At 34.8% G+C, this 26,484-nt stretch overlaps 2 protein-coding genes across 3 annotated transcripts; both read left to right on the forward strand.

Moving 5' to 3' along the window:
- The first annotated feature begins 5,952 nt into the window (after nucleotides 1-5,952).
- LOC111464032 (7-deoxyloganetin glucosyltransferase-like) lies at nucleotides 5,953-8,303 on the forward strand. Its single transcript, XM_023108076.1, has 2 exons — nucleotides 5,953-6,486; nucleotides 7,295-8,303. The coding sequence occupies exons 1-2, from the start codon at nucleotides 5,976-5,978 to the stop codon at nucleotides 8,233-8,235; spliced, it is 1,452 nt and encodes a 483-aa protein (XP_022963844.1). The 5' UTR covers nucleotides 5,953-5,975; the 3' UTR covers nucleotides 8,236-8,303.
- Nucleotides 8,304-8,465: 162 nt separating this feature from the next.
- Nucleotides 8,466-25,867, forward strand: LOC111464031 (7-deoxyloganetin glucosyltransferase-like). Of its 2 annotated transcripts, none has more exons than XM_023108075.1 (2): nucleotides 8,466-8,834; nucleotides 24,758-25,867. In XM_023108075.1, exons 1-2 carry the CDS (start codon nucleotides 8,702-8,704, stop codon nucleotides 25,696-25,698), a joined length of 1,074 nt encoding a protein of 357 aa, XP_022963843.1. In that variant the 5' UTR covers nucleotides 8,466-8,701; the 3' UTR covers nucleotides 25,699-25,867. The 2 variants fall into 2 exon arrangements, with proteins under 2 accessions (XP_022963843.1, XP_022963842.1); XM_023108074.1 differs by lacking the exon at nucleotides 8,466-8,834 and adding an exon at nucleotides 23,399-23,941.
- The last annotated feature ends 617 nt before the right edge of the window (nucleotides 25,868-26,484 follow it).

Below are 26,484 nucleotides of genomic sequence, written 5' to 3' on the forward strand. Positions count from 1 at the left end.
AGACTTGGCTACAACTATGCAACCTAAGCTTTTATACCAAATTGATAAGAACCCTAATCCTCAGCCCAACAATCCAAACTTTTTGTTGAAGCAAGAACCCTTGAATCAGAGAAATTAACACTTTTTTATACAAAATTCGGATCAGCCAAGAGATAATGTTAGAATTAGAGGTACAAGAACCCTTGACTCATAGAAATTAACACTTTTTTTATATAAAATTTGGATCAACCAAGAGATAATGCTAGAATTAGATTATCTCTTACGATCGAAGATCTAGAAGTAAGATTTGGAAACCTTGTTCTAAATTGAGTCACTCGACAATCGAACTTGATCAAGGCTTGATTGAATGACTTAAATGTAATCTACCACAAGAATTGCATAAAACATAGAAATGACAAAGATGATGCTCAAATTTCTAAGGGCAAAGGTCTCAATTTGAGAGATTAGTTTCATTCATCACAAATATGATTTTTACATAATAATTTGTGAGTATTTATAGTCTCGGCACAAAAGAAACCTTCAAATCTTAAAATGCCCACCGAAAAAGTTAGAGGCCATGATTTAATCCAGATCCTCTTAAATCTCCACAAAAGACAATTGACTTCCACCCTTTGACTCATTACAAGAATTATGAAATAAAAAACAGTAAACAACTCATGAACTTCATCAACGCAAATGTTCACTTTTGAAGCTTCAAATGATTCTTCCTCAATCGAATCAGCTTGTAATATATGAAACGATGGTTAAACCGAGTCTATCCAATTTTGTATATGAATAATGAATGTTTGTTGAATCTTTTTGACATTGGATCGTGTAATAAATCCAGTTGAAACATTTAGAACACCGTGATCCTTATCACCTATTGTACACTACCATATGTAATGACATAGAAGGATTATATTATATATGAAATGAATGAAGATATGCATCATAGCAACATGGCAAGATTCTTAGTTAATTCATGTTACACATTCAAAATCATATATTACTGTAATTGATCACAAATAAACGTACATACATCACATATTCATTCATTTCAATTCAAGTCGAAACTTTCACTCTTAAAAATTTGAACATGATATTTGCTATTTCTAAGTTTCAAGCAATTCTTATGGTAGATTGCATCCGAGTCATTCAATTAAGTGTTGATCAAGTTCGATTGTAGAATGACTCAATTTAGAACAAGGTTTTAAATCCTTGTTCTAGATCTTTGATCATGAGATAATCTAATTTTAGTCTAATCTCTTGGCTGATTTGAATTTTATATAAGGAGGTGATAATTTATTTGATTCAAGTGTTCTTACTTCAACAAAAATTTGGATCGTTAGGTTGAGGATAATGATTGCATATCAATATCACTTCATCCAAAGTTTTTCATTTTCCATTTGACATCCCATTCAATCTCTCCTTTAGTCACTTGTGCACTTTATTAGCTAGTTAGCTAGTCCTTGATTTACTTTTTTGTTCATCAAACTTCGTGACTCCTTAAATACTTATATCAACTATGATGATCACATGATTTATAAATAAAAGCGCTGATATCACTTATGGGGAGAGGGATAATACATAGGTGAAACAACAAATACAAAAATCTCTCATTCACGTATTAAGCCATACAAACTAATAAGTTCCAATCACATACAAAAGAAACAGGAAAGAAATAACATTAAATGTGATATTAATTCGCCTAAAACTTCGAATGACCTAAAATCTTCTACAACTACAAGTTCTATTATAATGGAGATAGAAGGAAAGTTCTTTTTTTTTTGCTCTACAAAACAAACCCTTGGTTTTTTTTTTTTTTTTTGCATCATCATCTTCTTCTAAGTACTAGATAATGGGCCGTAAGCTCCATAAAAAATATATTGCTCCCAAAATAAACCTAAGGCACAAGAGTGGACTCAATAACCAGCGTCTCAATCCTACCGATAGTGGAGCACAAGTTTCGAGTTTTTGCCAATGGTGCAACCTCTCTGCAATGTCGGACGGTCTTCACTCGACCGATCATTCATGCCACAATAACGATTTTGGCAATTGAATATTACAAACAATCAATGTAATGAACCAACAATAACGATTTTGGCAATTGAATATTACAAACAATCAATGTAATGAACCATACCCAGGATTTTGAAATATGAATTTTCATGCATTCTCTGCGACATGGTCATGTTACTTATTTCTTGTTTCTAAAAGTGAAGTTTATCCTCACAAACCAACACAAGTCTTTTTCACAGCTTTATCTCACTCACATGCTTCCTAGAAATTTTTTTAAGTCACTCAACATAAACTCCTTCAAACAAAGCACATTTAACTTGAAAGTTCTTGTGATTGAGCCACTGAAAAAGAATTTGCACCTTATTGGTAAATGTAGTAACTTTGAATTCTTTTAAAGTCTTTCATATTCTCAATATAGCTCTCATTCAGATGTGGTCCTGTTCATTATATATTTATTTTCATTTCATATTTATTTTAGGAAAATGATTTAAGTATTTCAGAATAAATATACTTAATTATTTTGTTTACCACAAGGAATTGTGTTTAACAATCTAGTATCATTGTCCACTTTGAGTGGTGCACTATAGAGCCTCCAACAATTCTCCCCTCGAACAAGTACATTATAGAACTTGTTTTCCACAAAAAGTTGTGTTCAACAATCTGGTATCCCCTCGAACAAAGTACACTATAGAGCCTGTGCGAGTGTTTCTCACAAAGAGTTGTGTTAAAAAATCTGGTATCAGAGCGAGATTAGTGTAGGTTGTTTGATCTCTTGGAATAACGACTCTCTACAATGGTATGATATTGTCAACTTTAAGCATAAGCTCTTGTAGTTTTGCTTTGGGTTTCTCCAAAAGGTCTCATACCAACGAAGATGTATTCCTTACTTATAGACATGATCATTCCCTAAATTAGTCAATGTGAAACTCTCTCACAACAATCCTCAACATTCTTTTTTTCGATCAAATTTTACTTATAACGACCTAAAAGAGAACTAATCTCGAAGTGAATGACATGATTACTAAAAAAACAAAGAAAATAAATTTAGAGGCACTTTCTTTCACGTGCAACATCAAGAGGCTATGTCCACAAGCTTTACTTGTGCAGCCATCAACCTCATGCTTTCCACTTGTCTTATTAAGAACACCTCACTCATACGGCATAGAAATTATGGCATTATATAATAAAGTATTTGGTCCTTAAAAGGGTTTTGAAAATGAATGGTTTTTATATACAATTGGTGTGTTATTTTCATATGCTTTCGAGATCTTGTTTGTATCCAATAAAATAGGAAAAGATAAGTTATTTTAGTGCCGCAATTACCATAGTTTGACAACGAGGTGGCTCTTAGGGTCCAGATGAAATAGGACAAAATAATTTAATTTTGTTGTCCAAGTGCCGTGATAGCTATATAGTTTCATACCTATGATTCTTTTATTTTTTTTATTTTTTTTATATTATTGATTTTTTACTACAAATTAATTGCATTTTTTAGTCTCTATATTATATAGAGTTTGATAGTATTTTACTTTTTAGGTTTCTAAATTCATTATTTTAATTTTTGAGCTCTTCAAAAATGGTTTTAACTTACCAATGAGGAGACCCAATAGAAGTAGGTGAAACTTTATGATAAAAAAAAGTAACTCAGAGATCCAAATCCTTTTGCAAACTTATAAGGAAAATTGGGAGTAAAGTATAAAAAAGAGATGAGTTGTTGCCGGTAACAATAATGTAATCTAACATTTTGAAGCAGATAGATAATGTTAGACTAGACAGCTAATGAAAGACAAAAAGAGACGTGTCAGTTCAAAAAAAAAAAAAAGTGTGAGAAGAAATGAGCTGAAACGAGGCCCGAGGCTGAAGGCATGAGGTTCTTCTTCTCTTCGTCTCTCTCTCTCTTTCTCCTTGTTTTTTATCTCGATTTCTCTTTTCGTTTGCAAATCGTTCGAGGGGTAGGAAGGGTGGTTATGAAGAGTGGAGTGTCTAGAGATTTTGTAGGAATTTTTTTAAACCGGAGTTGCACCATCAGTTGGAGTAATGCCCACCAGACTTCTACACCAGAGCGGGTGGTCAGTATCCTTAACCACATAAATATTTGTGTCTCGTTGTGTTTATCTGAACTAAATCATTGAATTGAACTAAATCATTGAATTGAACCCTAATAGAAGATTATTACTAAGTAATTTTTAAAAATTTTTTTTTTGGGCAATGACATACAATGTACGTGATGAGTTCAATCACTACTATGCTACAAAATCTATATCATATATTTTGTTTCCACATTGTTTTTATTTGTACGTTTACGAATTTCTTATTTTTTAAAGTTAGATTGAGGGATTCTTTGAACATCATCGCCTTCGATTTTCAAGTCTTTTCAAAGAAATTCTCTGTTGTACTCTAGTGCCACAACCAAAATGTTCTAATACCAATTATTGTAAAGGAAGCGGAAATAAGATTGATCGTACTCACAGACTCAGAAATATAAATTAAATAAAAAGACACAAAAACTTACGTAGTTCGGAGAGAAGAGATTCCCTTGCATTCACAGGTGGTAGACAATCACTATAACCAAAGTGTTTATAAGTGTATCTCGCACACTCTCACACAACACAATTTTAACTAATTGGCTCTACGTAAATACAAAAGAACAATAACTCCACATCTCAAAACAATGCTAAACAAACCTTTACATAGACATAACAATACTAATTCTCAGAAATGGATCAAAGCAATACTTAACTATCGATCTTTTATTATTGAGGTGACAAAACATGAACTATGACTTCTGAGTAGAAATATTACAAAGTGTGAAGGCACACGTGATTTTAAATGCCTTACTCTCGGGGCATATGCCCATGTGGATGCGAACACATAAGGCTAAGGTAAGGAATGGACCACTCCCCATAAATGACTGCACCGCCAAAGCAATCAATTATAGGACCAATAAAAGTTAGTTGGATTGGAAAAATATTTTTGATTAATTCAAAATTTTCGGTGAGTTAGTTTGGGTTGTAGTTTTTATGTTGGGCTGTCGTTTTTTTTAAATTATGGTGGCACGTGTTACATTAATAATTAAAATATCATAAAATTCAAATATCAAATATTCATGAGTCACAATGCATCAATTTTAGTTTTGCACTGTGACTCCAAAATATTTATATTTGAACTTTTTTGATTTTACGTGAGATGTCACATCGATTTGAGAGAGGAACGAAACATTTCTTATAAAAGTGTGGAAACTTCTCTCAGAGTAGATAAGTTTTAAAATTGTGAGGCTGAGGCCGATATGTAATGGGTCAAAACGAACAATATATGTTAGCAGTTGGGCTTATTTTGTTTCAAATGTTATCAGAGTTAGTCACCGGGTAATGTGCCAACTGTGAGGACGCTTGGCCACAAGGGGGGTGGATTGTGAGATCTCACATCGGTTGGGGAGAATGAATCATTCCTTATAAGGGCGTAAAAACATTTTCCTAGTAGATGTGTTTTAAAACCGTGAGACTGCGATATACAATGAGTCAAAGCATGTTGTATTTTAGTTATTAATGTAACATATATAATGAATAAATCAAAATTTTTGACCGATTGTGAACTTTATTTGAATGTGAATTTTATTTGGATGGCTAAGTTATGGGTCGAAATTGTGAGCACAAATTATCAACCTAATCCTTGTAGACCTTTGATCATTTTGCTAATTTTCTATTATTTAGGGCTGATTGGACGATAACCAATAATTGTCTAAAACAACTGAACGTATGGTATCATTAAATTAAGATTCAAAGAGATGAGAGATATAATTTTTTCTTTTCCTTCTGATAATTAATAATTTATTAAGCTATTTGTTTTTATTTGGAAACTGTAAATAATTTAAAAAAATAATAATAATGAAAAATCCAAACAAATCATTGCTTGTGCAGCCTATAAGATGTTCCAGTTTCTTCCCTTCCATGTCCCAAAACTGAGCCAAGCAATCAAAGATGGGTTCTGCCTCAAAAACTGATAAACCACATGCTGTGTGTATCCCATATCCAGCTCAAGGCCATATCAACCCTATGCTAAGGTTGGCTAAGCTTCTCCATCACAGAGGTTTCCACATAACTTTCGTTAACACCGAGTACAATCATAGGCGTCTGCTCAAGTCGAGAGGCCCCGACTCGCTCGATGGCTTGCTAGATTTTCAATTCCGAACCATCCCCGATGGCCTTCCGTTCTCCGATGCCAATTCTACCCAAGATGTTCCTTCCCTTAGCCAATCCACCTCTAAGAATTGTTTAGCTCCGTTCTGTGATCTTGTTTCTCAACTTAACTCAACTACTGACGTCCCGCCGGTTAGCTGCATCGTTGGAGATGGTGCCATGTCCTTCTCTATGTTGGCCGCCAATGAGTTTAAAATTCCTTATACTTTATTTTGGACCGCCAGTGCTTGTGGCTACTTGGGTTATATGCGTTATCGTGAGCTCATTGAGCAAGGTTTGGTACCACTTAAAGGTATGATTTAAATTTGAATACACTTTATTGTTTTGAATTCAATTTTTTTATATTGAGTTACAAGTTTTTTAATCCTACCGTTAGCTAGCAGATATTGTTTTATTGGGGTTTTTCTTTTCAGGTTTCTCCTCAAGATTTTTAAAACGCGTCTCCTAAAAGGAGAGGTTTCCACCCCCTTATAAAAAAAATGTTTCATTCTATTCCCCAACTAATGTGGGATCTCACAATCAATCCTTCTTCGAGGCCCAACGTCTTTGCTGACACTCGTTCCCTTCTCCAATCGATGTGAGCCCCCCAATCCACTCCTTCGACACCCAACGTCCTTGCTAGCACACCACCTCGTGTCCAACCCCATTAAGGCTCAACATCCTCGCTGACACAGCTCCCAGTGTCCGGCTTTGATATCTTTTGTAACAGCCCAAATACACCACTAACAAATATTTTTGTCTTTGTGCTTCCCTTTTTGGGCTTCCTCTCCAGTTTTTACAACACGTCTGCTAGTGAGAGATTTACACTAAAAAACCGTCAATACGACTTATAAAATTTCGATTTTATGTTTAATAGATATTAAACTTTAAAAAGTTATAATGAAGTTTTGAGTTTTCAATTTTTTTTTATTTTTATTAAATAAGTTACGTGGATCAATTAGACATTTTAAAAAATTTACACATATATTAGGTATAAAGTTGAAAGAATAAGATCTATTAAATACGTGTAACTTTTTTATATATATATATATATATATATATATATTTTTAATTTGGGACTTATATTTATTTAAGTTTTGATCTCTTTTATTGGTTAACAGATTCAAGTCATATAACAGATGGATATTTGGAAAATACAGTAGAATGGACGGATGGAATGAAAAGTATACGTTTGAGAGACCTTCCTAGCTTTCTTAGAACAACAAACCCAGATGATATCATACTAAATTTCATCGATGAACAAATGAAAAGATCTCGAGAAGCTTCAGCAATTATAATAAACACATATGAATCACTTGAACGAGATGTTTTGAATTCTCTTTCTTCAGTCCTTCAATCTATCTACACTATCGGTCCACTTCACTTGCTTGCGAACCAAATAGAGGACCAAAGTTTAAGAACATTAGGCTCAAATCTTTGGGTCGAGGAGCCAGAATGTGTCGAATGGCTGAACTCAAACGAATCCAACTCGGTTGTTTATGTAAATTTTGGCAGTGTGGCAGTGATGACGGCCGAGCAATTAATTGAGTTTGCTTGGGGACTAGCAAACAGTGGGAAGCCATTCTTGTGGATTACAAGACCTGACGTAGTTGTGGGAGACTCAGCCATTTTGCCACCTGAATTAGTGGAAGAAACCAAAGATAGAAGCATGATAGCAAGTTGGTGTTGTCAAGAACAAGTGTTGAACCATCCTTCAATTGGAGGGTTTCTAACGCATAGTGGTTGGAATTTAACGCTCGAGAGTATTTGCGCTGGAGTGCCGATGATCTCATGGCCTTTCTTTGCGGAGCAGCCGACGAACTGTCGTTATTGTTGTACTGAGTGGGGCATTGGAATGGAAATTGATAACAATGTTAAAAGGAATGAAGTGGAGGAGCTTGTGAGAGAGCTCATGGATGGAGAAAAGGGTAAGAAAATGAAGGAGAATGTTATGAATTTGAAGATTAAAGCTGAAGAAGCATATAAACCAGGTGGGTCTACTAACAAGAACTTGGACAGATGGATGGACGAAGTTCTTCTATCAAACATGAAGACATTTTAGTTTAAATAATTATTTTAAACTATCGTAGAATAGTGCATAGTTTATCCAATAAATTTTCCTTGTCATAATTTTGATTGTTATCTTTTAAGGATGGTTTTTATAGGTTTTTGTATGTACTTAATAATGAACCTAAATTCAAAGTATTTAGATGGGTTAGGGTAAAGGCCATATCAACCCTATGCTAAGCTTCTCCATCATAGAGGTTTCCACTTTCGTTAACACCGAGTACAATCATAGGCGTCTGCTCAGGTCGAGAGGCCCCGACTCGCTCGATGGATAGTTAGATTTTCAATTCCGAACCATCCCTGATGGCCTTCCGTTCTCCGATGCCAACTCTACCCAAGGTACTCCTTCCCTTTGCCAATCTACCTCCAAGAGCTATTTAGCTCCTTTCTGTGATCTTATCTCTCAGCTTAATTCAGTTGCTAACGTCCCGCTAGTTAGCTGCATTGTTGGAGATGCTATTATGTCATTTTCTATGTTGGCTGCCAAAGAGTTTAAAATTCCTTATACTTTGTTTTGGTCTGCTAGTGCTTGTGGCAACTTGGGTTACGTGCGTTACTGTGATCTCATTAAGCAAGGTTTGATACCACTCACAGGTATGATTTAAATTTGAATACTATTTACTGCTTTGAAGTGTTTTGGACTGTAACGGAACCGAGAAATAAAAAAAAAAAAAAAAAAAGGTGGTCGTCGGCAGAGCCGAAAACTCCGGCGTTCGCCGGAGTTTTCGCTCACACACGACCCACAAAGGGCGGCCGAGGGCTGGGTTGCCACAAAATCGCGTCCCCGACCTTCAGCCACCCTGGAAGAACTTGCAAAGAAACGAAAACGGTAAGGAAAAAGTGAGAGAACAGAAAACCGACGGAACTCCGGCGAAGCCGAATCGTACGAATCGACGTCGAAACCCCCATTTCACACCATAAAAGTAATCCCAGAACCCTTTACACACATCAGGAGTAGGTTCTACGCGAATCCCGTACGCTGAACACCGCCGGCAAGGAAGACGGAACGGCGGACTTCCGAGCTTCTCCAGATCCGGGAGTGCGAGGCCCTTACCAACGAAATCGGTATCAAAAAAATACGTCGGGACGACGTTGTCGAAGAGAGAGAGGGATCGCCGGAAAATCGCGCAGGCAGTCGGGCGAAGAGGACGAAGTCCGACCCGCGATCTGGATCCGGGAACCCGAACCGAACCCCGTACCTTCGGTCAGCCCAGAACCCACATTACCCGCAGCCCAAACACCCGACCTCCAATCGCAAGCCGGCCCATCAACCCCCGGCCCGTCACACGCGAGCCGGCCCATCACTACGCGGCCCATCAACCCGCGGCCCGTCACCCGCGAGCCGGCCCATCACCGCGAGCGGCCCGTTAACCCGCGCCTCGACCCGAGACGCCTGCACACACGTCGCTCTCGGATTGTGCCATGTGTCACATCGGCAGCGCGGCTACTCTCGGCTCAGGCGGCTTCATCGGCTCGGTGGTGGCTCGGCGGCTTCGGCGGCTTATTGGGCTCGGGAAACCTGTTTCCAGCCCGTTTGACACTGTATCGACCCTCCCGGACCTAGTTTCGGCCCTGTTTAAGGTAAAAGGGAACATTTTAAGGTCGTATTTCACAAATTCCAGTTGGGAATTTATTCTTATTCGTGAAATACTAACGAAAGTGACTCATGAACTAATAGGAACCAACCACCAACGGAAGCGTAGGACGTCCACGAGGAGCTAGGAGCTTACGTTATATTCTAGGGAGTACTTCGGCTAAGGCCTACCAAGTAAGTGGCTCACCCGTTGTACGTTACGCGTTAATTGCTGAATGTTGGCACGTGCCCGCGGTTATGCACGTGCCATTAAATTGTATGCTAGCTTAATGTGCTTAAGTACGAAATCATGTGATCGTGAATGTATGTTGTCTATGCTGCTTAGTTGATGTGATATGAATGCATGTGACGATGTGTGACCCTTGTATGATTATGGCTTGTTTTATGAATATTGAAATGCAACTGAATGAATTGTTTGACATGAAATACGGTGAATTGCATGATACATAACCCCGCTAGGAATATGTATGATATGTAACGAAATGAGAATGAGAATGACATGTAAGCATGAAATCGGGACACGGGGTTATGTTCATTAAATGGTGACTGTAGGACTAGTGGGACCTCATGCATATTGTGTGATCATGCATTTGGGGGGATACCCCTATCCCATCACGAGGGTACGGACGCGTACATCCAAATGGCAGGACCACGATCGTTATGCCCTGCATAGCGCTGCCGTGACGGTTTTAGTTTTAACGGGTCCCGGTGGGCCCCCAGAGCATGCCCACCGGCTAGGGACAGTGGCCCAGCGGTGTGCGAACTAGCTGGTGAGCCCATACTCGCACGTATGGGCTGCGTGTAGAGTATATGGTACATGTCCACGGTTACCTGTTAGGATTACACCGTAGGGAAAACGAAACGAAACGAAACGAAACGATAGGTCCCATCATTTCATTGCATGTGTATGTCGCATAACCCCGATAGGGGGTCACTTACTGAGTATTCTAGAAATACTCAAGCCTCGTGCTACTTTACTTTTGCAGATAAGGGCAAGGCACCCATGTGACGACGACGACGACATCGTACCCCCAGGATCGTGGCACATGCATAGGGTAGTGGGTTGTTCTTTTTCCATTTCGTAGTCTAGGCCGAATTTGGCTGCATCATTAATCTAGGTTAGTATAGGAGGAGAGGTGTTTGCATAATAAACCTTAGGGTAGAATAAAATATGCATTTTTGGTTTCTGTTCCTTTTCCTTTCCTTCAATTTCTCTTTTTCCCTTGTAACCAATTTTCCTCGGAGGTAATAAAAGGCGAGTGCGTGTCGCAATAACGAACAGGGCCCATTAAATGTATATTCCAAATTTCAAAGTATAGTAATGACCTTAGATTAGACAAGTAAAATATTAGGGTCGTTACATGGACTGCTAGTATCCTTCTCTTTTGGCTTTCCCTCTCGGGCTTCCCTTCAAGGTTTTTAAAACGTGTCTGTTAGTAAGAGGTTTCCACACCATTACAAAGAATTTTTCGTTCTCTTTCTCAACCCATATGGAATCTCACAAAATAGTTTATTTGAGTCAAATAAATTTCTCAACTAAAAAACCGTCAATACGATTTATAAACTTTCGATTTTATGTTTAATAGATCTTAAATTTTAAAAAGTTTATAATGAATGGTTAAACTTTCAATTTTATACCCCTAAAAGTTTTGAGTTTTCAATTTTTTTTTTTTTTTTTTTTTTTGTTAATGGATGAATTTGATTTTAAAAAAAAATAAAGATCCGTTAAATATAAAGTTGAAACAACAAGATCTTTTAACTTAACTAATTTTTTTAATTTGAGACTTATATTTATTTAAATTTTCTCTTTTATTGGTTAAGAGATGCGAGTCATATAACCGATGGATATTTGGAAAATACAATAGAATGGACCGAGAGAATGAAAAGTATACGTTTGAGAGACCTTCCTAGCTTTCTTAGAACTACAAATCCAGATGATGTCATGCTAAATTTCATCGATGAACAAATGAAGAGATCTCGAGAAGCTTTCAGCAATTATAATAAACACATATGAATCACTTGAACGAGATGTTTTGAATTCTCTTTCTTCAATCCTTCAATCTATTTACACTATCGGTCCACTTCACTTGCTTGCGAACCAAATAGAGGATCAAAGTTTAAGAACATTAGGCTCCAATCTTTGGGTCGAGGAGCTCGAATGTGTCGAATGGTTGAACTCAAACGAACCCAACTCGATTGTTTATGTAAATTTTGGCAGTGTGACAGTGATGATGACCAAGCAATTAATTGAGTTTGCTTGGGGACTAGCAAACAGTGGGAAGCCATTCTTGTGGATTACAAGACCTGACGTAGTTGTGGGATATTCAACCATCAATTGGAGGGTTTCTAACGCATAGTGGTTGGAATTCAACGCTTAAGAGTATCTGCGCAGGAGTGCCGATGATGTCATGGCCTTTCTTTCCTAAGCAGCCTACCAACTGTCGTTATTGTTGTACTGAGTGGGGTATTGGCATGGAAATTGATAGCAATGTCAAAAGAAATGAAGTGGAGGAGCTTGTGAGAGAGCTAACGGAAGGTGAAAAGGGTAAAAAAAAATTAAGGAGAATGTTATGAACTTGAAGATTAAAGCTGAAGAAGCATATAAGCCACGCGGGTCGGCTTACAAGAACTTGGATAGATTGATCGATGAAGTTCTTCTATCAAATATGAAGACGTTTTAGTTCAAATAATCATTTTAAACTATCGTAGAATATTGCACGATTTAAGCCTTTTTTATCTTCAAAATTCATCTCATTTATTTATGGTCCGGTTCATTTATTTATTTATTATTATTATTATTATTATTATTATTATTTTTTGCTAGTCTCAAAATCATCCTATGTTTTATTTTCTTTTATTGCTCATGACGAAGAACACCTCAATCAAAACCAATCCCATAAAATCATGCCATTTTATAATAAAATATTTTGTTGTTTAAAGGGTTTTGAAAAATGAATGGTTTTTAATTACAAATCGGTGATGTTTTGTTCTTGTCGGATGATGTCGAAATCCTTTTATCCATATTCAACAAAATAGACAAAAACAATTTGATTTAGTGTCCCACGTACGAGTCAATGTAAAATAGGACAACATAATTTAATTTTGCTGTCAAGTATCACGATAAATATATACTTTTTTTTTTTTTAATTTTTTTAATTTTTTTTTATTTTTTATGTTTGAAGATATCATTAAGTTTTTTATATTCATTTCTTGATTACAAATTAATTACAATTTTTTTTTTCTTTTTTGGACTTGCCTATAAAGTGACAAAACATGAACTATGACTTCTTAGTATTACTTCTCAGTAGAAATACTGACAACTGCGTGTGCACCCACGTGTGATTTTGAATGCTTTACTCGATGTCCATGTGAATGCCAAAACACAAGGACCCTCTCCATAAATGACTGCACAGTCAAGAACGTACGCTAGTTAAGTTGGATTGAAAATATTTGAAAATATCTTTTTGATTAACCCAAAGTTTGAGTTGATTAGGTTAGTGATTGGAGCAATTTGAATAGAGTTCACAACTCAACCCAACCCTCTATTTTTAGAGTGATCTGAGCTATTTTAATAGAGTTCACAACTCAACCCAATCCTCAATTTTTAGGTTGGGTTTTTGGATTATTTTTTTAAATATTTAAAATTTTATTTACCTATAATATATATGTTATATTAATAACTAAAATTTCATAAAATGCAAATATCAAATATTTATAAGTCATAACACATCACTAATATTGGTTATAAGCGAAAAATATTCTTAATCTTCGTAATAATCTTAAAGTAAGGTAAGGTTGGGTTGAGTTGGGTTGTAACCCTATTTTTGGATTGGCGGGGTTAACTCGACCAAAAAAAAATGTCAATTTGTGAACTGATCTGAATTTTCTATTTTTCAAAGATTCTATGAAATTCAAACGGAAGAATAATCTAACCCAACCCAATATTTATAGCTTAAATTGAATAGTTCGAATTAAACCAGGTTGTATCCGTGCTTATGAAGTTCTATTTGCTTTGTTTCTAGTGGAGGGATTGTTGGCTTATTAGCCCTTGATCTCACATTAATTAATTTCAATGAATTAATTATTGATGTTTTGATGATAACAAACCTACTTTTAATTATTAACTATTTTCAGTTTTTTGAACTGTCCAGGACATAAGGTCGGGAATAACGATTACAACAACTTTTCAATTACTCAAATCAGAGCTAAAACGAAGAAATTAGAGTCGAGACAACATACCCGACGTGATGATGTGGCAACAAAATCAAAATGATGGACAAATCAAAATATATCAAAGTATGACATTTATAATATTGGAAGAGTAACAAATGGTGGAGTTTTTCTTATTATTACATTTCTAAATAAAATTATTTTCACAAAATATAAATTTGAATATAACCGTTACTCACATCGAATTTTATTATTACTATATTATATTATTATATTATTATATTTTAAAATTTTGGTAGTTACTCACATCATTTTTATTATTATTATATTATTATATTTATAATAAATTTTGAATTTCATTTTACCGTTACTCACATAACTTTTTATTATTATTATATTATATTACTATTATATTAAAATTTTGAAATAAATGAATTTAGAAAATTTTCTTATTTAATTACTTTTAATCTCCACCTTCCATTATTCCTAACACAATCCAATGGTCAATATTCAATCCTACATTTTGCCACTTTTCTCCTCTATATAAACTATCTTCCCCACATTTTTAAAACACACAACTTACATACATTCTTCAATCCTCATTTGTTCAAAGTCTCCATTGTTTGTTGCTCTCTCCAAGCTTACAAGTTTATTTCTTTTCATCTTATTCTTGAGAGGGATTATTATTATATTGTGAGGAAATAGTTGTGAGTATCCCAAATTGTAAATCTACTCTTTGAGAGAGTTGTGGTGTGTTATTATCAAACTCAAATACTTGTATCGGTTTGATCCTGTGCCGTGGAAAGGATTGAGTTTGCTCTTGAACTCGTAAAAAGAGCGGTGTACCGGTTTGGCTCTGATCCGTGGAAAGAGTCGGAAAAGTTCTTTATTCAAATTCCCAAGAGGCGCTTGGGGAGTGGAGTAGGTCGAGTTTGACCGAACCACTATAAAACTACAGTGTCATTTTCTCTAACTCTTTCCTATTTAATTTCAAGATTATTATTATGATTTATTGCATGTTCTACTTGATTATTGTTTTGACTTGAATTATTTTGTTTTAGTAATTATCATCTTCTACTTATTTGTAAAAAGTTTTATCATTAAAAAAAAAAAAAAATTAATCAAGTTTAAACACTTTTATCGTTAAAACCCTATTCACCCCCCCTCTAGGGTTGCCATACCGATCCAACAGGGATGTGTGGAAACAAGTGGCTTTGTCGTAGCTGCTACAAGTTTGTTTGGCTTTATTTGTAGAGCAACACAAGAGTATTACCCTTTGGCAAGGAGCTTGACTCCAAGGGACAGCGGATTGTGTGATCCCACATTTATTGGTGAGGAAAACGAACTATTACTTATAAGGGTGTGAAACCTCTCTCATGCATTTTCATGAGGCTGACAACAATATGAACGGGTCAAAGCAAACAATATTTGCTAGCGGTGGGCTTAGCTTGTTACATTTTAGTTATTCATGTAACATGTATCGTTGATAAATAGGATTTTTTACCTTGAGAGAAGAGCGGTAGAGGCCATGGCCGCAAGGTTGTTGGAGTCTTTAGAGACTAAGTTACCATTTATGGACTTTTTGGAGCGTGATGGGCACACTATGCCATTTATGAGGTATGGGGTGAAGGATAGCCTAGGAGATGACAATTAATTATGGGCTTTCGGAGGGAGGAGGGGGCGAAACCAAGTCCAATAGCAGCATGTAGTTATCAAGATCATATGGTCGCGTTGTAAACCGTCCCTAGGTTAGGACAAGCATGCTCACAAAATTAAGGACGTGGAATTACCATGGAAGTCCAGGGAACCTTGGAGTCGAGTGCAATAGGAAAAATGGTCAAGCTATGACCACACCTTCATCGTTTGGAGAGAGAAAGTCTAGACACGTGTTAGTAGGAACCTACCATCGAATAGGTTATCTGGATTATGAAGAGTAGGACTCTAGTTCTATACACTAGTGTGATTGGCATACTTGGGAAACATGCTCAGATAGAGGTAAAGCCTTTAGATAACATGATTCAAGAAACTACCTCAAGCCTTTAGATAACATGATTCAAGAAACTACCTCAGTAGTGATAGTGTTCTTAATTAACAAACAGGTAAGGCTCGAGGGGGACATGGTATGTCGAAGGGGAAACCTAGACAGAAGATATTGCTCTAACCTATAGAGGAAGCATCCCCGCAGCTTAAGAAAGGCTAGCCATAACACAAAGGCTTTCGGTGGGTTCCCTAAGATCTTGTACAAGAACTTAAGAGATCTACATGCTCGAAAGTTGTAGTGATAAGATACTACTACGAGAGGAGGCATGACTAGATCAACCATAAGACATTGCAGGAGCTAACCTAGGTGAAGCCATTACAGATCATCCATCATTTTTAGGAACTGGTCACTAACGTACTGATTGAGTGGTCAATATTTCTGTGTACCGATTAGGATCGAACTAGTTAAACCTGATCAAGGAAAGGTTATGAGTGAGTGATCTCCTTGTGAAAATAAAACTAGTCCCTGGTTTTTTTATTATTATTTTATTATTATTTTTTTATTGTTGCTATATGTACGTTACATGTTATTTTTAGGTAAATGCAAGAAATGGTATGAAAGTGACGAGTAGGGTCAAGAAAAACAACCTTTAAATGCTTCTTACTTTAATTTGTTTTGTTTTAAAACTCTTGGTTTATGAGGCTAAGATGATTGTGAAATGATGATACTTTTCGAATAAAATTTATAGAATCAGTCTTGCTTTATAAACACATGTCCTTTTAAAGGTTCTTAGGCATTTTGAGTATATTTTTTTTCTAATTTTTAATGCAATTTTTCTCGTTTTCTAATTACAAAAGTCTTGCTTTTAAGTAACGATCTTGATTGGTATATGTGCGAAAAGTTATGTCATTACAATATTAAATTAAAATAAAATAAGTCTCTTTTAACTTTTGATATTTAGAGTTGAATAAATGCTCCCATTTTTCAATAATATAAAACTAATATAATTTGGTCAAACATTCTTAAGGAATGAGAGAGAGGATTTTGCGACATTAATGAGAGACAAAGATCTATGTAGTTGTCTTAGCTATAAAGTAGTAACCAAGAATACAATGCTTGATTAGTTGGTTGGTGTGTTTGAAATTGAAATATTAGCTTTGATTTGATGCTACAAACACTTGATTCCCACTTCACCAATTAGTTCATTATCACTTTATTTGTAGATGTGAATTTGAGCTCAAAATCTTGCATTAGTATCTAAGAGTTCAAGTTTTCGAATAAAATTTCCTTTCGTGAGTAAACGTTGCGTAGGTATAAAAAATTTTGTAAAACCGTACGCCCAAGATTTAGAATTTAGATTCAGTACTTGATGGCCCCGACATTCCCTTGTTTTTGTTACGACATGGTCACATTTAAGACTATTCCGACAAACCAACAAAGGTCTTTTCAGCAAATGACATGATCACGTCACTTATTTTTTGCTTCTAAGAGTGAAGACTATTCACACAAACAAGCATGGATTCTTTTAGTATACTTTGTCCTCACTCAAATGTTTCTTAGGAAAATTTCAAGATGTCACTTAATATAGAATTGCTTAAAGCAAAATAAGCTTAAGTTTTGCATTTTTATGATTGAGTCACTTAAAAAGAAGTAACTTTCAATTCTTTTAAGTTTTTCTTAGTCATCATATTGTCAAAATTTCTCTCATCGGGATGTGGTCTCGGTTCATTTATGTTCCTCTCTTTTATTCGGTGTCAAAATTTCCTCTACTATCGATTACGTATCTACAAAGAAGAAAAGAGTAAGAAGAATTGGTGTTGGGTTGAGTTGAGAAAACTCTAATGGTCAAGTTAGCAATATGAAGTGAGAGTGTTACAAATAGTGTCCATTAAAACTCCCTATTTAGAATGATTTTTTAAAATGCTTAAGACCCTTTTTTTTTAGTTACTAGTCTCGTCACTTGGTGAATCATTTGAGCCCTAATACATTTTCGGTGCCATGGAGCTAGACCAGTAAATTATTACGCGTTCTTCAAAGGATGACTGCTTCCAAGCCTACTTACTAGTTGTCATCGCTCAATCACTTTCTTTTCCACTAAGCGTACGATCTAATTCATGAAGTCATTTCAAATATACCTAGTATTATCTTCATTAATCTTCATAGTTCATACCATTTCCAAATTGGTAAGGATTTTCACCTAATCCTTCTACACATTGTCATAAGAAAACTCGTAAGATATTAAACCCCGCTTATCAGAATATGGATGTCCTAAGACCAATTAAGTCTAATAATGGATAAGAGAATGGAGTAGAAGGTTTTAGAGGTCATTTGATCTTATAAGATATGAGTCTATAAAAGCTTATCAAGTTTTAATATTCTAGGTAGTTGTTAGTTGATGCCCTTTACACCCGGTAGGAATATATGCGTTAGGATAGCTACTTAGGTTGGATAGAATGCTTTAGAAGTTTGATGGGATGATGCTGAATTGTGAGGTCTACCTTGATTGCAAAGGACCAGGTCACTTTGGCACATTGTAAAATTAAAATAGCCTTTCAGACGCGTTCGGTGAGGAGAGTATTGGAAAAACTTGGTCATCTTCAAGATTAGTGTTTCCAGAAGGCTTCATATTAATGGTGATAGTGTTTCTTACTTATAACCTATGATCTTCCCCTTAATTAGCCAATGTGATACAACTCCTCTCAATGATCCTCACAATCCTCTCCTTGAACAGAATTCGACAATTGAAAATTATGTTGGCTGGCTAAGTTAAGAGCATGACTTTGTTGTTAGAAATCAGGACCCTCCACAATGGTATGTATAATCCACATAATCCTAGAAAATCCTCCCTTCTATCAAAGTGGACCATAGAGTCTCCCCTGAGACTTAATTCTGTGGACCTCTTGAACCATGTCATCTTAATTTTTTTTTTTTTTTTTAAATTTTGAAATCAATTGCATTTAAAAACAAAACAACTTAGACCGTTCTCATTTAGATGAAGTTTTGAAACCATGTCATGTTACTTATTTCTTGCTTCTAAAGGTGAAGTTTATCCTCACAAACCAACACAAGTCTTTTTCACAGTTTTGTCTCACTCACATGTTTCCTAAAAAAATTTCTAAGTCACTCAACATAAACTCCTCCAAACAAACCACGTTTAATTTGGAAGTTTCTATGATTGAGCCACTAAAAAAGGAGGTGGCACCTTATTGGCAAAGGTAGTAACTTTTATATTCTCAAGATCGTTCTCATTTAGATGTGGTCCTATTCATTCATGTATTCCTTGAATAATTGTACGAGCCCATTATATATTTATTTTAGGAAAATGATTTAAGTATTTGAGGAATAAATATACTTAATTATTTTGTTTCCTGCAAAGAGTTGTGTTCAACAATTTGGTATCATTGTCCACTTTGAGTGGTGCACTATAGAGCCTCCAACAATGCTCAAAAATAATTTGGTATCATTGTTCACTTTGAGTGGTGCACTATAGAGCCTCCAACAATGTTCAATAATCTCCCACAAAGAGTTGTGTTCAACAATTTGGTATCAGGACAAAGTTAGTGTAAGTTGTTTGATCTCTTGAAATAGGCGAAGTTAGTATAGGTTGTCTGATCTCTTGAAATAACGACTCTCAGGGCGAGGTTAATGTAGGTTGTCTGATCTCTTGGATTAACGACTTTCTACAATGGTATGATGTTGTCCACTTTGAGCATAAGCTCTTATGGCTTTGTTTTGGATTTCTCCAAAAGGTCTCATACCAATGGACATATTCATTGCGTATAAAACGCATGATCATTCCCTAAATTAGCTAAGGTGAGACTCCCTCCCAACAATCCTCACCACTTTTTTTTTTTTTATAATCAAATTTCACTTATAATGACCTCAAAGAGAACCGAACTCAGAGTGAATGACATGATTACTAAAAAAAACAAAGAAAATAAATTTAGAGACACTTTCTTTCACGTTCAACATCAAGAGACTTAGACGAGCTAACTTGAATCCTATTCAAATTCCATCATCCCATTACCAATTAAATTTCTAAATTCAAATTCCAACTTCCAATTAGATTTCATAATTCAAAATTCTTATAGATCAACCCTCCATTCTTCAACACCTTATCTACTTCCTCAATGTCCTACTCGCCTATGTCCACAAGCTTTCCTTGTGCAGCCATCAACCTCATGCTTTCCACTTGTCTTGTCAAGAACACCTCACCCATACGGCATAGAAATTATGCGATTTTATAATAAAGTATTTTGTCCTTAAAAGGGTTTTGAAAAATGAATGGTTTTTATATACAAATTGGTGTGTTATTTTCATATGATTTCGAGATCTTGTTCGTATCCAATAAAATAGAAAAAGATAAGTTATTTAGTGTCACCATTACCAAAGTTTGACAAGGAAGTGGCACATAGGCCAAGATTAAATAGGACAAAATAATTAAATTTTGTTGTCTTAAGTGTCATAATAGGTATATAGTTTCAGACTTTTGAAGATATCATTCATTTTTTTATATAGATCTTTTGATTGCAAATTAATTGCATTTTTTAGTCTCTAAATTATAGGTTTTTAAATTCAATATTTTAATTTTTGATCTATTGAAAAATGGTTTTTTTATTGTTAATTTTATGTTATTTAAGGTTGACTAGGCATTTTTTAAGAATTATTTTTAGACCAATGTAAGATAAATATATTAATTTTATAGTTATAAAATGGTGATGTGATAAAAATATATTTAATATTATTAATATTACAGAAAAACTAAATTCTAAAAACTTTTATTTTTTTAATTTTATTTCTCTGTCTCTTTCTCTTTTCTTCCCTATCTCATCTCCACCACAATTTCAATTTTGTTAGGATTTCCTTTCAATTTTGTTAGGATTAGGACAATAATTATAGAATAAGTGAGTAGTTTTATGGGATAACTTCGCCCTCGAGCACGAGGTTTTAATTTTTTTACAGTAGTACTTTGGTTAACTTCCGCTTTACGAATGACTATATCTGCTTCGTTGAAACTTATATTGCAACGAGCATTTGCTACTGTCGAATAAATCAAATAAAAAATAGGATAACATGCTCGATGATTATATACTCAATACTTGAAATACTCTCCGTATTATCTGTAATCTCTGTAACTGTGCGTACATGAAGTCATCAATATAAACCTCTAGCTATGGTAGAGTTTATATCATGGTGTTACCACGTCTCTCTCTTTGTTTCTAGTACAATAACCTTAGGTTTATATTCTCAATACTCTATGTATTCTTTGTATTATATGTAACTGTACATACCAAAATGACCCACGCGTGTGAGTGTGGATCATAGTCAAGTTAGCGGTTCGTAGCAACTTCCAGAGACCAGTACACCCCTGAGTGTCTGCAAGACATGATCATGATCATAGTGTAAGCATACGTACTCAACATAAAAAATGGAGAAATTATCCGATGTATATGTACAAACAAAATGCATGAGGTCTTTAAATCATCTTTGTGACATACTCCTATATACCGTTCACATATTACTCTAAATAACATGCAGGTATTGGTCTTCATACTCTCATCATCATTAGTTTTAATTAGGGTCGTGTCTTTAGAAAACAATCCATCGTAATAATGCATCATGGTATTCAATACATGCACGTCATCCTGATATCAAGAGTGGAGAGGTTTTTTACACTAAAAGTCTAGAGATTTTGTAGGATTTTTTTTAAACTCTTGTTACACCATTGGTTAGAGTAATGCCTACAAAGACTCCCATATACAAATGATCATTGAATTGACATAGTCAATTAGTGAGTTAATTGATCATTAGGTCATAGATATTTTGACGGAACAAATTTATGTCTCATATGCACGTTTTTTATTGTGTATGCATATTTAACCCCAATAGAGGATTACTTGCTAAATAATTTTAATACATTTGTTTTAGTTAAGGAAATGAGATAGAAAGTATGTAATGCGTTCTATCTCTGTCTGTACCACAAAATCTAAGCCATCATTTATTTTGCTTCCACGTTATTTTTATTTGTATGTTTAGGATTTTTTTTTTTTTTAAAGTTAGATTAAGGGATTCTTACCTATTTTCGAGTCTTTGAAAGGAATTCTCGAATAATGTTTAGATATTCTATTATAAATATTTATGTTAATTTTGTTTATATTTTCATTTTCCAGCTTTAATGGAAAATAGTATGCATATATTAATAGCCCTAGTTAATCTCGGTCTAGAAAAGTTGGGTCGATATACCTATAGTTTCAATTTCTAGCATATGGTTACAAACAAATTATGACAATAAAGCTAAAACGTAAAAGTTGGTTGGTTTGTTTGTTTGTTTTTTGTTTTTTTTTTTGGACTTACTTATAGATCTTTCCTTTACATTGACGTAAACAAAACATGAACTATGACTTATTAGTAAACATACCGACAATTGTGTGAACAAACATGTGATTTTGAATGCTTTACTTTCAATCATACCTATGTGAATGCCAACCACAAGGTTAGTGATATTAGCAACGTGTTGAATAAGGTTTACATCCCAACTCTCTATTTTTACATTAGGTTTTTTCGATTTTTTTTTTAATTATTATTTAAAAAAATTCTACTTGCCTATAATACATATTACATTAATAACTAAAATCTCACAAAATTCAAATAGTAAATATTTATAAGTCACAATGTATCATTAATATCGGTTATAAACTTATAATCCAATCTTGTCACTTTTTTTTAAATTATAAATATTTAAGGTTTGTAATTAATGTTAGTTATTCATTATGACTCGAAAATATTTTATATTTGAAATTTATGAGATTTTATGTGACATCGCACATCGGTTGGAGAGGGGAATGAAACATTCATTACAAGGTTGTGAAAATTTCTCCGAGCAGATGTGTTTTAAAACTGTAAAACTGACAACAATGTGTAACGAACCAAAACGGATAATATTTGCTGGGTTGTTACAGATGGTATCAAAGCAAGTCATGAGCAATGTGCCAGAGTTGTGCCTGCGAGAACGCTCGACTCTTAAAGGGTAGATTGTGAGTTCCCACGTCAGTTGGAGATGAAAACAAAACATTTTTTTTATGAGATCTTATCTTTACAAGTAAATCTATTATTTAACTAATAATGGTCTAAAATAATTTACCGTTGGTATAATTAAATTAAGATTGGAAGAGATCCGACATATACATTAATTTTTTTTCCCTCATAGTTAATAATCAATAATGTATGAAGCTATTCATTACAATAACATATAACGATAAGTAGACAGCTGTAATAATCTTACCTTATTTATTGTTCTCTTCGAATATTGATGTGTTACGTGTCTGAAACGTCAGCCAATAATTTAAAAAAATAATTAAAAATTCAAACAACTCATTGTTTCTGCAGCCTATAAGAATTCTAGTTTCTTCCTTTCCATGTCCAAAAACTGAGCCAAGCAATCAAAGATGGGTTCTGCCTCAAAAACTGATAAACCACATGCTGTGTGTATCCCATATCCAGCTCAAGGCCATATCAACCCTATGCTAAGCTTGGCTAAGCTTCTCTATCATAGAGGTTTCCACGTAACTTTTGTTAACACCGAGTATAATCATAGGCGTTTGCTCAGGTCGAGAGGCCCCAACTCGCTTGATGGCTTGCTAGATTTTCAATTCCGAACCATCCCCGATGGCCTTCCGTTCTCCGATGCCAATTCTACCCAAGATGTTCCTTCCCTTTGTGAATCTACCTCCAAGAATTGTTTAGCTCCGTTCTGCGATCTTATTTCTCAGCTTAACTCAGCTGTTGACGTCCCGCCAGTTAGCTGTATCGTTGGAGATGCTATCATGTCGTTCTCTATGTTGGCTGCCAATGAGTTTAAAATCCCTTATGCTTTGTTTTGGACGGCTAGTGCTTGTGGCTACTTGGGTTATATGCGTTATCCTGAGCTCATTAAGCAAGGTTTGGTACCACTTAAAGGTATGATTTAAATTTGAATACTCTTTATTGTTTTGAAGTCAATTTTTTTTTTGAGTTACAAGTTTTTCAATCCCGCCGCTAGCAGATATTGTTCTTCTGGGGTTTTCCTTTTCGAGTTTCCTCTCAAGGTTTTTACAACGCGTCGAGAGGTTTCCACACCCTTGTAAAAAAAAATGTTTCATTCTACTCCCCAATTGATGTGGGATCTCACAATCAATCCCCCTTCGAGGTCCAATGTCCTTGTTGGCACTCATTCCCTTCTTCAATCGATGTGAGACCCCCCAATCCACCCCTTCGAGACCTAGCGTACTTGCTAGCACACCACCTTGTGTCCAACCACATTGGGGCTCAGTATCCTCGCTAACACAGCTCCCAGTGTCGGGCTTTCATACCTCTTGTAACAGCCCAAACACAACATTAACATATATTTTTCTTTTTGGACTTTCCTTTTCGGGCTTCCCCTCAACTTTTTAAAATGCATTTGTTAGCGAGAGATTTCCACTAAAAAACGGTCAATATGATTTATAAACGATTTTATGTTTAATAGATTTTAAATTTTAAAAAGTTATAATGAATGGTTAAACTTTCAATTTTATACGGGTAAAGTTTTTTAGTTTTCAATTTCTTTTCTTTTTGTTAAATAAGTTATGGATCAATGGACATTTTAAAAAATTCACAACAATAAGATCTATTAAATTCATTGAAACAATAAGATCTATTAAATACATGAAACTTAACTTTTATTTATTTATTTATTTTTATTTTTATTTGGGACTTATATTTATTTAAGTTTTGATCTCCTTTATTTGTTAATAGATTCAAGTCATATAACCGATGGATATTTGGAAAATACAGTAGAATGGACTGAGGGAATGAAAAGTATACGTTTGAGAGACCTTCCTAGCTTTCTTAGAACTACAAATCGAGATGATATCATGCTAAATTTCATCGATGAACAAATGAAAAGATCTCGAGAAGCTTCAGCGATTATAATAAACACATATGAACCACTTGAACGAGATGTTTTGAATTCTCTTTCTTCAATCCTTCGGTCTATTCACACTATTGGTCCCCTTCACTTGCTTGCCAACCAAATAGAGGACCAAAGTTTAAGAGCGTTAGGCTCAAATCTTTGGGTTGAGGAACCAGAGTGCATCGAGTGGCTGAACTCAAAGGAACCCAACTCGATTGTTTATGTAAATTTTGGCAGTATAACAGTGATGACGACCGAGCAATTAATTGAGTTTGCTTGGGGATTAGCATACAGTCGAAAGCCATTCTTGTGGATTACAAGACCTGACGTAGTTGTGGGAGACTCAGCCATTTTGCCACCTGAATTTGTGGAAGAAACCAAAGAGAGAAGCATGATAGCAAGTTGGTGTTGTCAAGAACAAGTGTTGAACCACCCTTCAATTGGAGTGTTTCTAACACATAGTGGTTGGAATTCAACGCTTGAAAGTATTTGTGCTGGCGTGCCGATGATCTCCTGGCCTTTCTTTGCTGAGCAGCTGACGAACTGTCGTTATTGTTGTACTGAGTGGGGCATTGGCATGGAAATTGATAGCAATGTTAAAAGGAATGAAGTGGAGGAACTTGTGAGAGAGCTCATGGATGGAGAAAAAGGTAAGAAAATGAAGGAGAATGTTATGAGTTTGAAGATTAAAGCTGAAGAAGCATATAAATCAGGTGGGTTTGCTTACAAGAACTTGGATAGATTGATCGATGAAGTTCTTCTATCAAATATGAAGATGTTTTAGTTCGAATAATTATTTTAAACTATCTTAGAACAGGGCAGGATTTATCCAATAAATTTTTCTTGTCATAATTTTGATTGTTATCTTTTAATGAGTGTTTTTATAGATTTTTTTTTTGGTATGTTCTTAATAATAAACCTAAATTCAAAGTACTTATAACGAGTTAGGGTAATATCATTGATTATTGTGGCTGTCTCTACGATTAATTTCTTCATTATGTGCTTTCAATCCTTTTGCAAATACATTATAATATTTCATTTTGTAATAATGATTTGATTTTGGAAGAATTGAAAATGTTTTTTTCCTTGAGTTTAGTGAATGGCTACATAAAACACGAAAACCTAAAAAATCAGACAAAAACTGATCCTAGAACCAAACACACCTAATTAACCCTGGAGCCAATTTCAAATAGTAAGAAAATCTCTTGAAATGATAATGCAATCTAACCTATACTAATCTAGTCTACTATTTCAAATTGCAAAATTACCCTAAGCATGGGCTACGGTCTCCTAAATTGTTAGATGACAAGTCTTGAAAATACTAGATTTGGCTCGTGTGATCATAGGATGTGAGCTCATAGAAAAAGAGGAATCTGGTTTTCCTAAATTTTTTGTAACGTTATCAACTTGATTTTTTTTTATGTTCCGTAGGAATTTGGTTTTTAAATTTTCAAACTTAAAATTTTTTGCTTTTGAAGTTTGATTTTTTTTTACTATCGGTAACACTTGTTATCATTCTTAAAGGTGTTCATATGATCTGATAATTCGACAAATTTGAAATATCTAATCT

The sequence above is a fragment of the Cucurbita moschata genome, unplaced genomic scaffold (assembly GCF_002738365.1).
Source record: "Cucurbita moschata cultivar Rifu unplaced genomic scaffold, Cmos_1.0 Cmo_Scf00029, whole genome shotgun sequence".
Classification (NCBI taxonomy): domain Eukaryota; kingdom Viridiplantae; phylum Streptophyta; class Magnoliopsida; order Cucurbitales; family Cucurbitaceae; genus Cucurbita; species Cucurbita moschata.

What these genes read in the sequence shown, in the direction of transcription:
- LOC111464032 (XM_023108076.1), top strand. Translation starts at nt 5,976, where the DNA reads ATGGGTTCTGCCTCAAAAACTGATAAACCACATGCTGTGTGTATCCCA. An exon ending in AGGTTTGGTACCACTTAAAG is followed by an intron (nt 6,487 to 7,294) that starts GTATGATTTAAA and finishes ATTGGTTAACAG; the next exon opens with ATTCAAGTCATATAACAGAT.
- LOC111464031 (XM_023108074.1), top strand. Translation starts at nt 23,431, where the DNA reads ATGGGTTCTGCCTCAAAAACTGATAAACCACATGCTGTGTGTATCCCA. An exon ending in AGGTTTGGTACCACTTAAAG is followed by an intron (nt 23,942 to 24,757) that starts GTATGATTTAAA and finishes ATTTGTTAATAG; the next exon opens with ATTCAAGTCATATAACCGAT.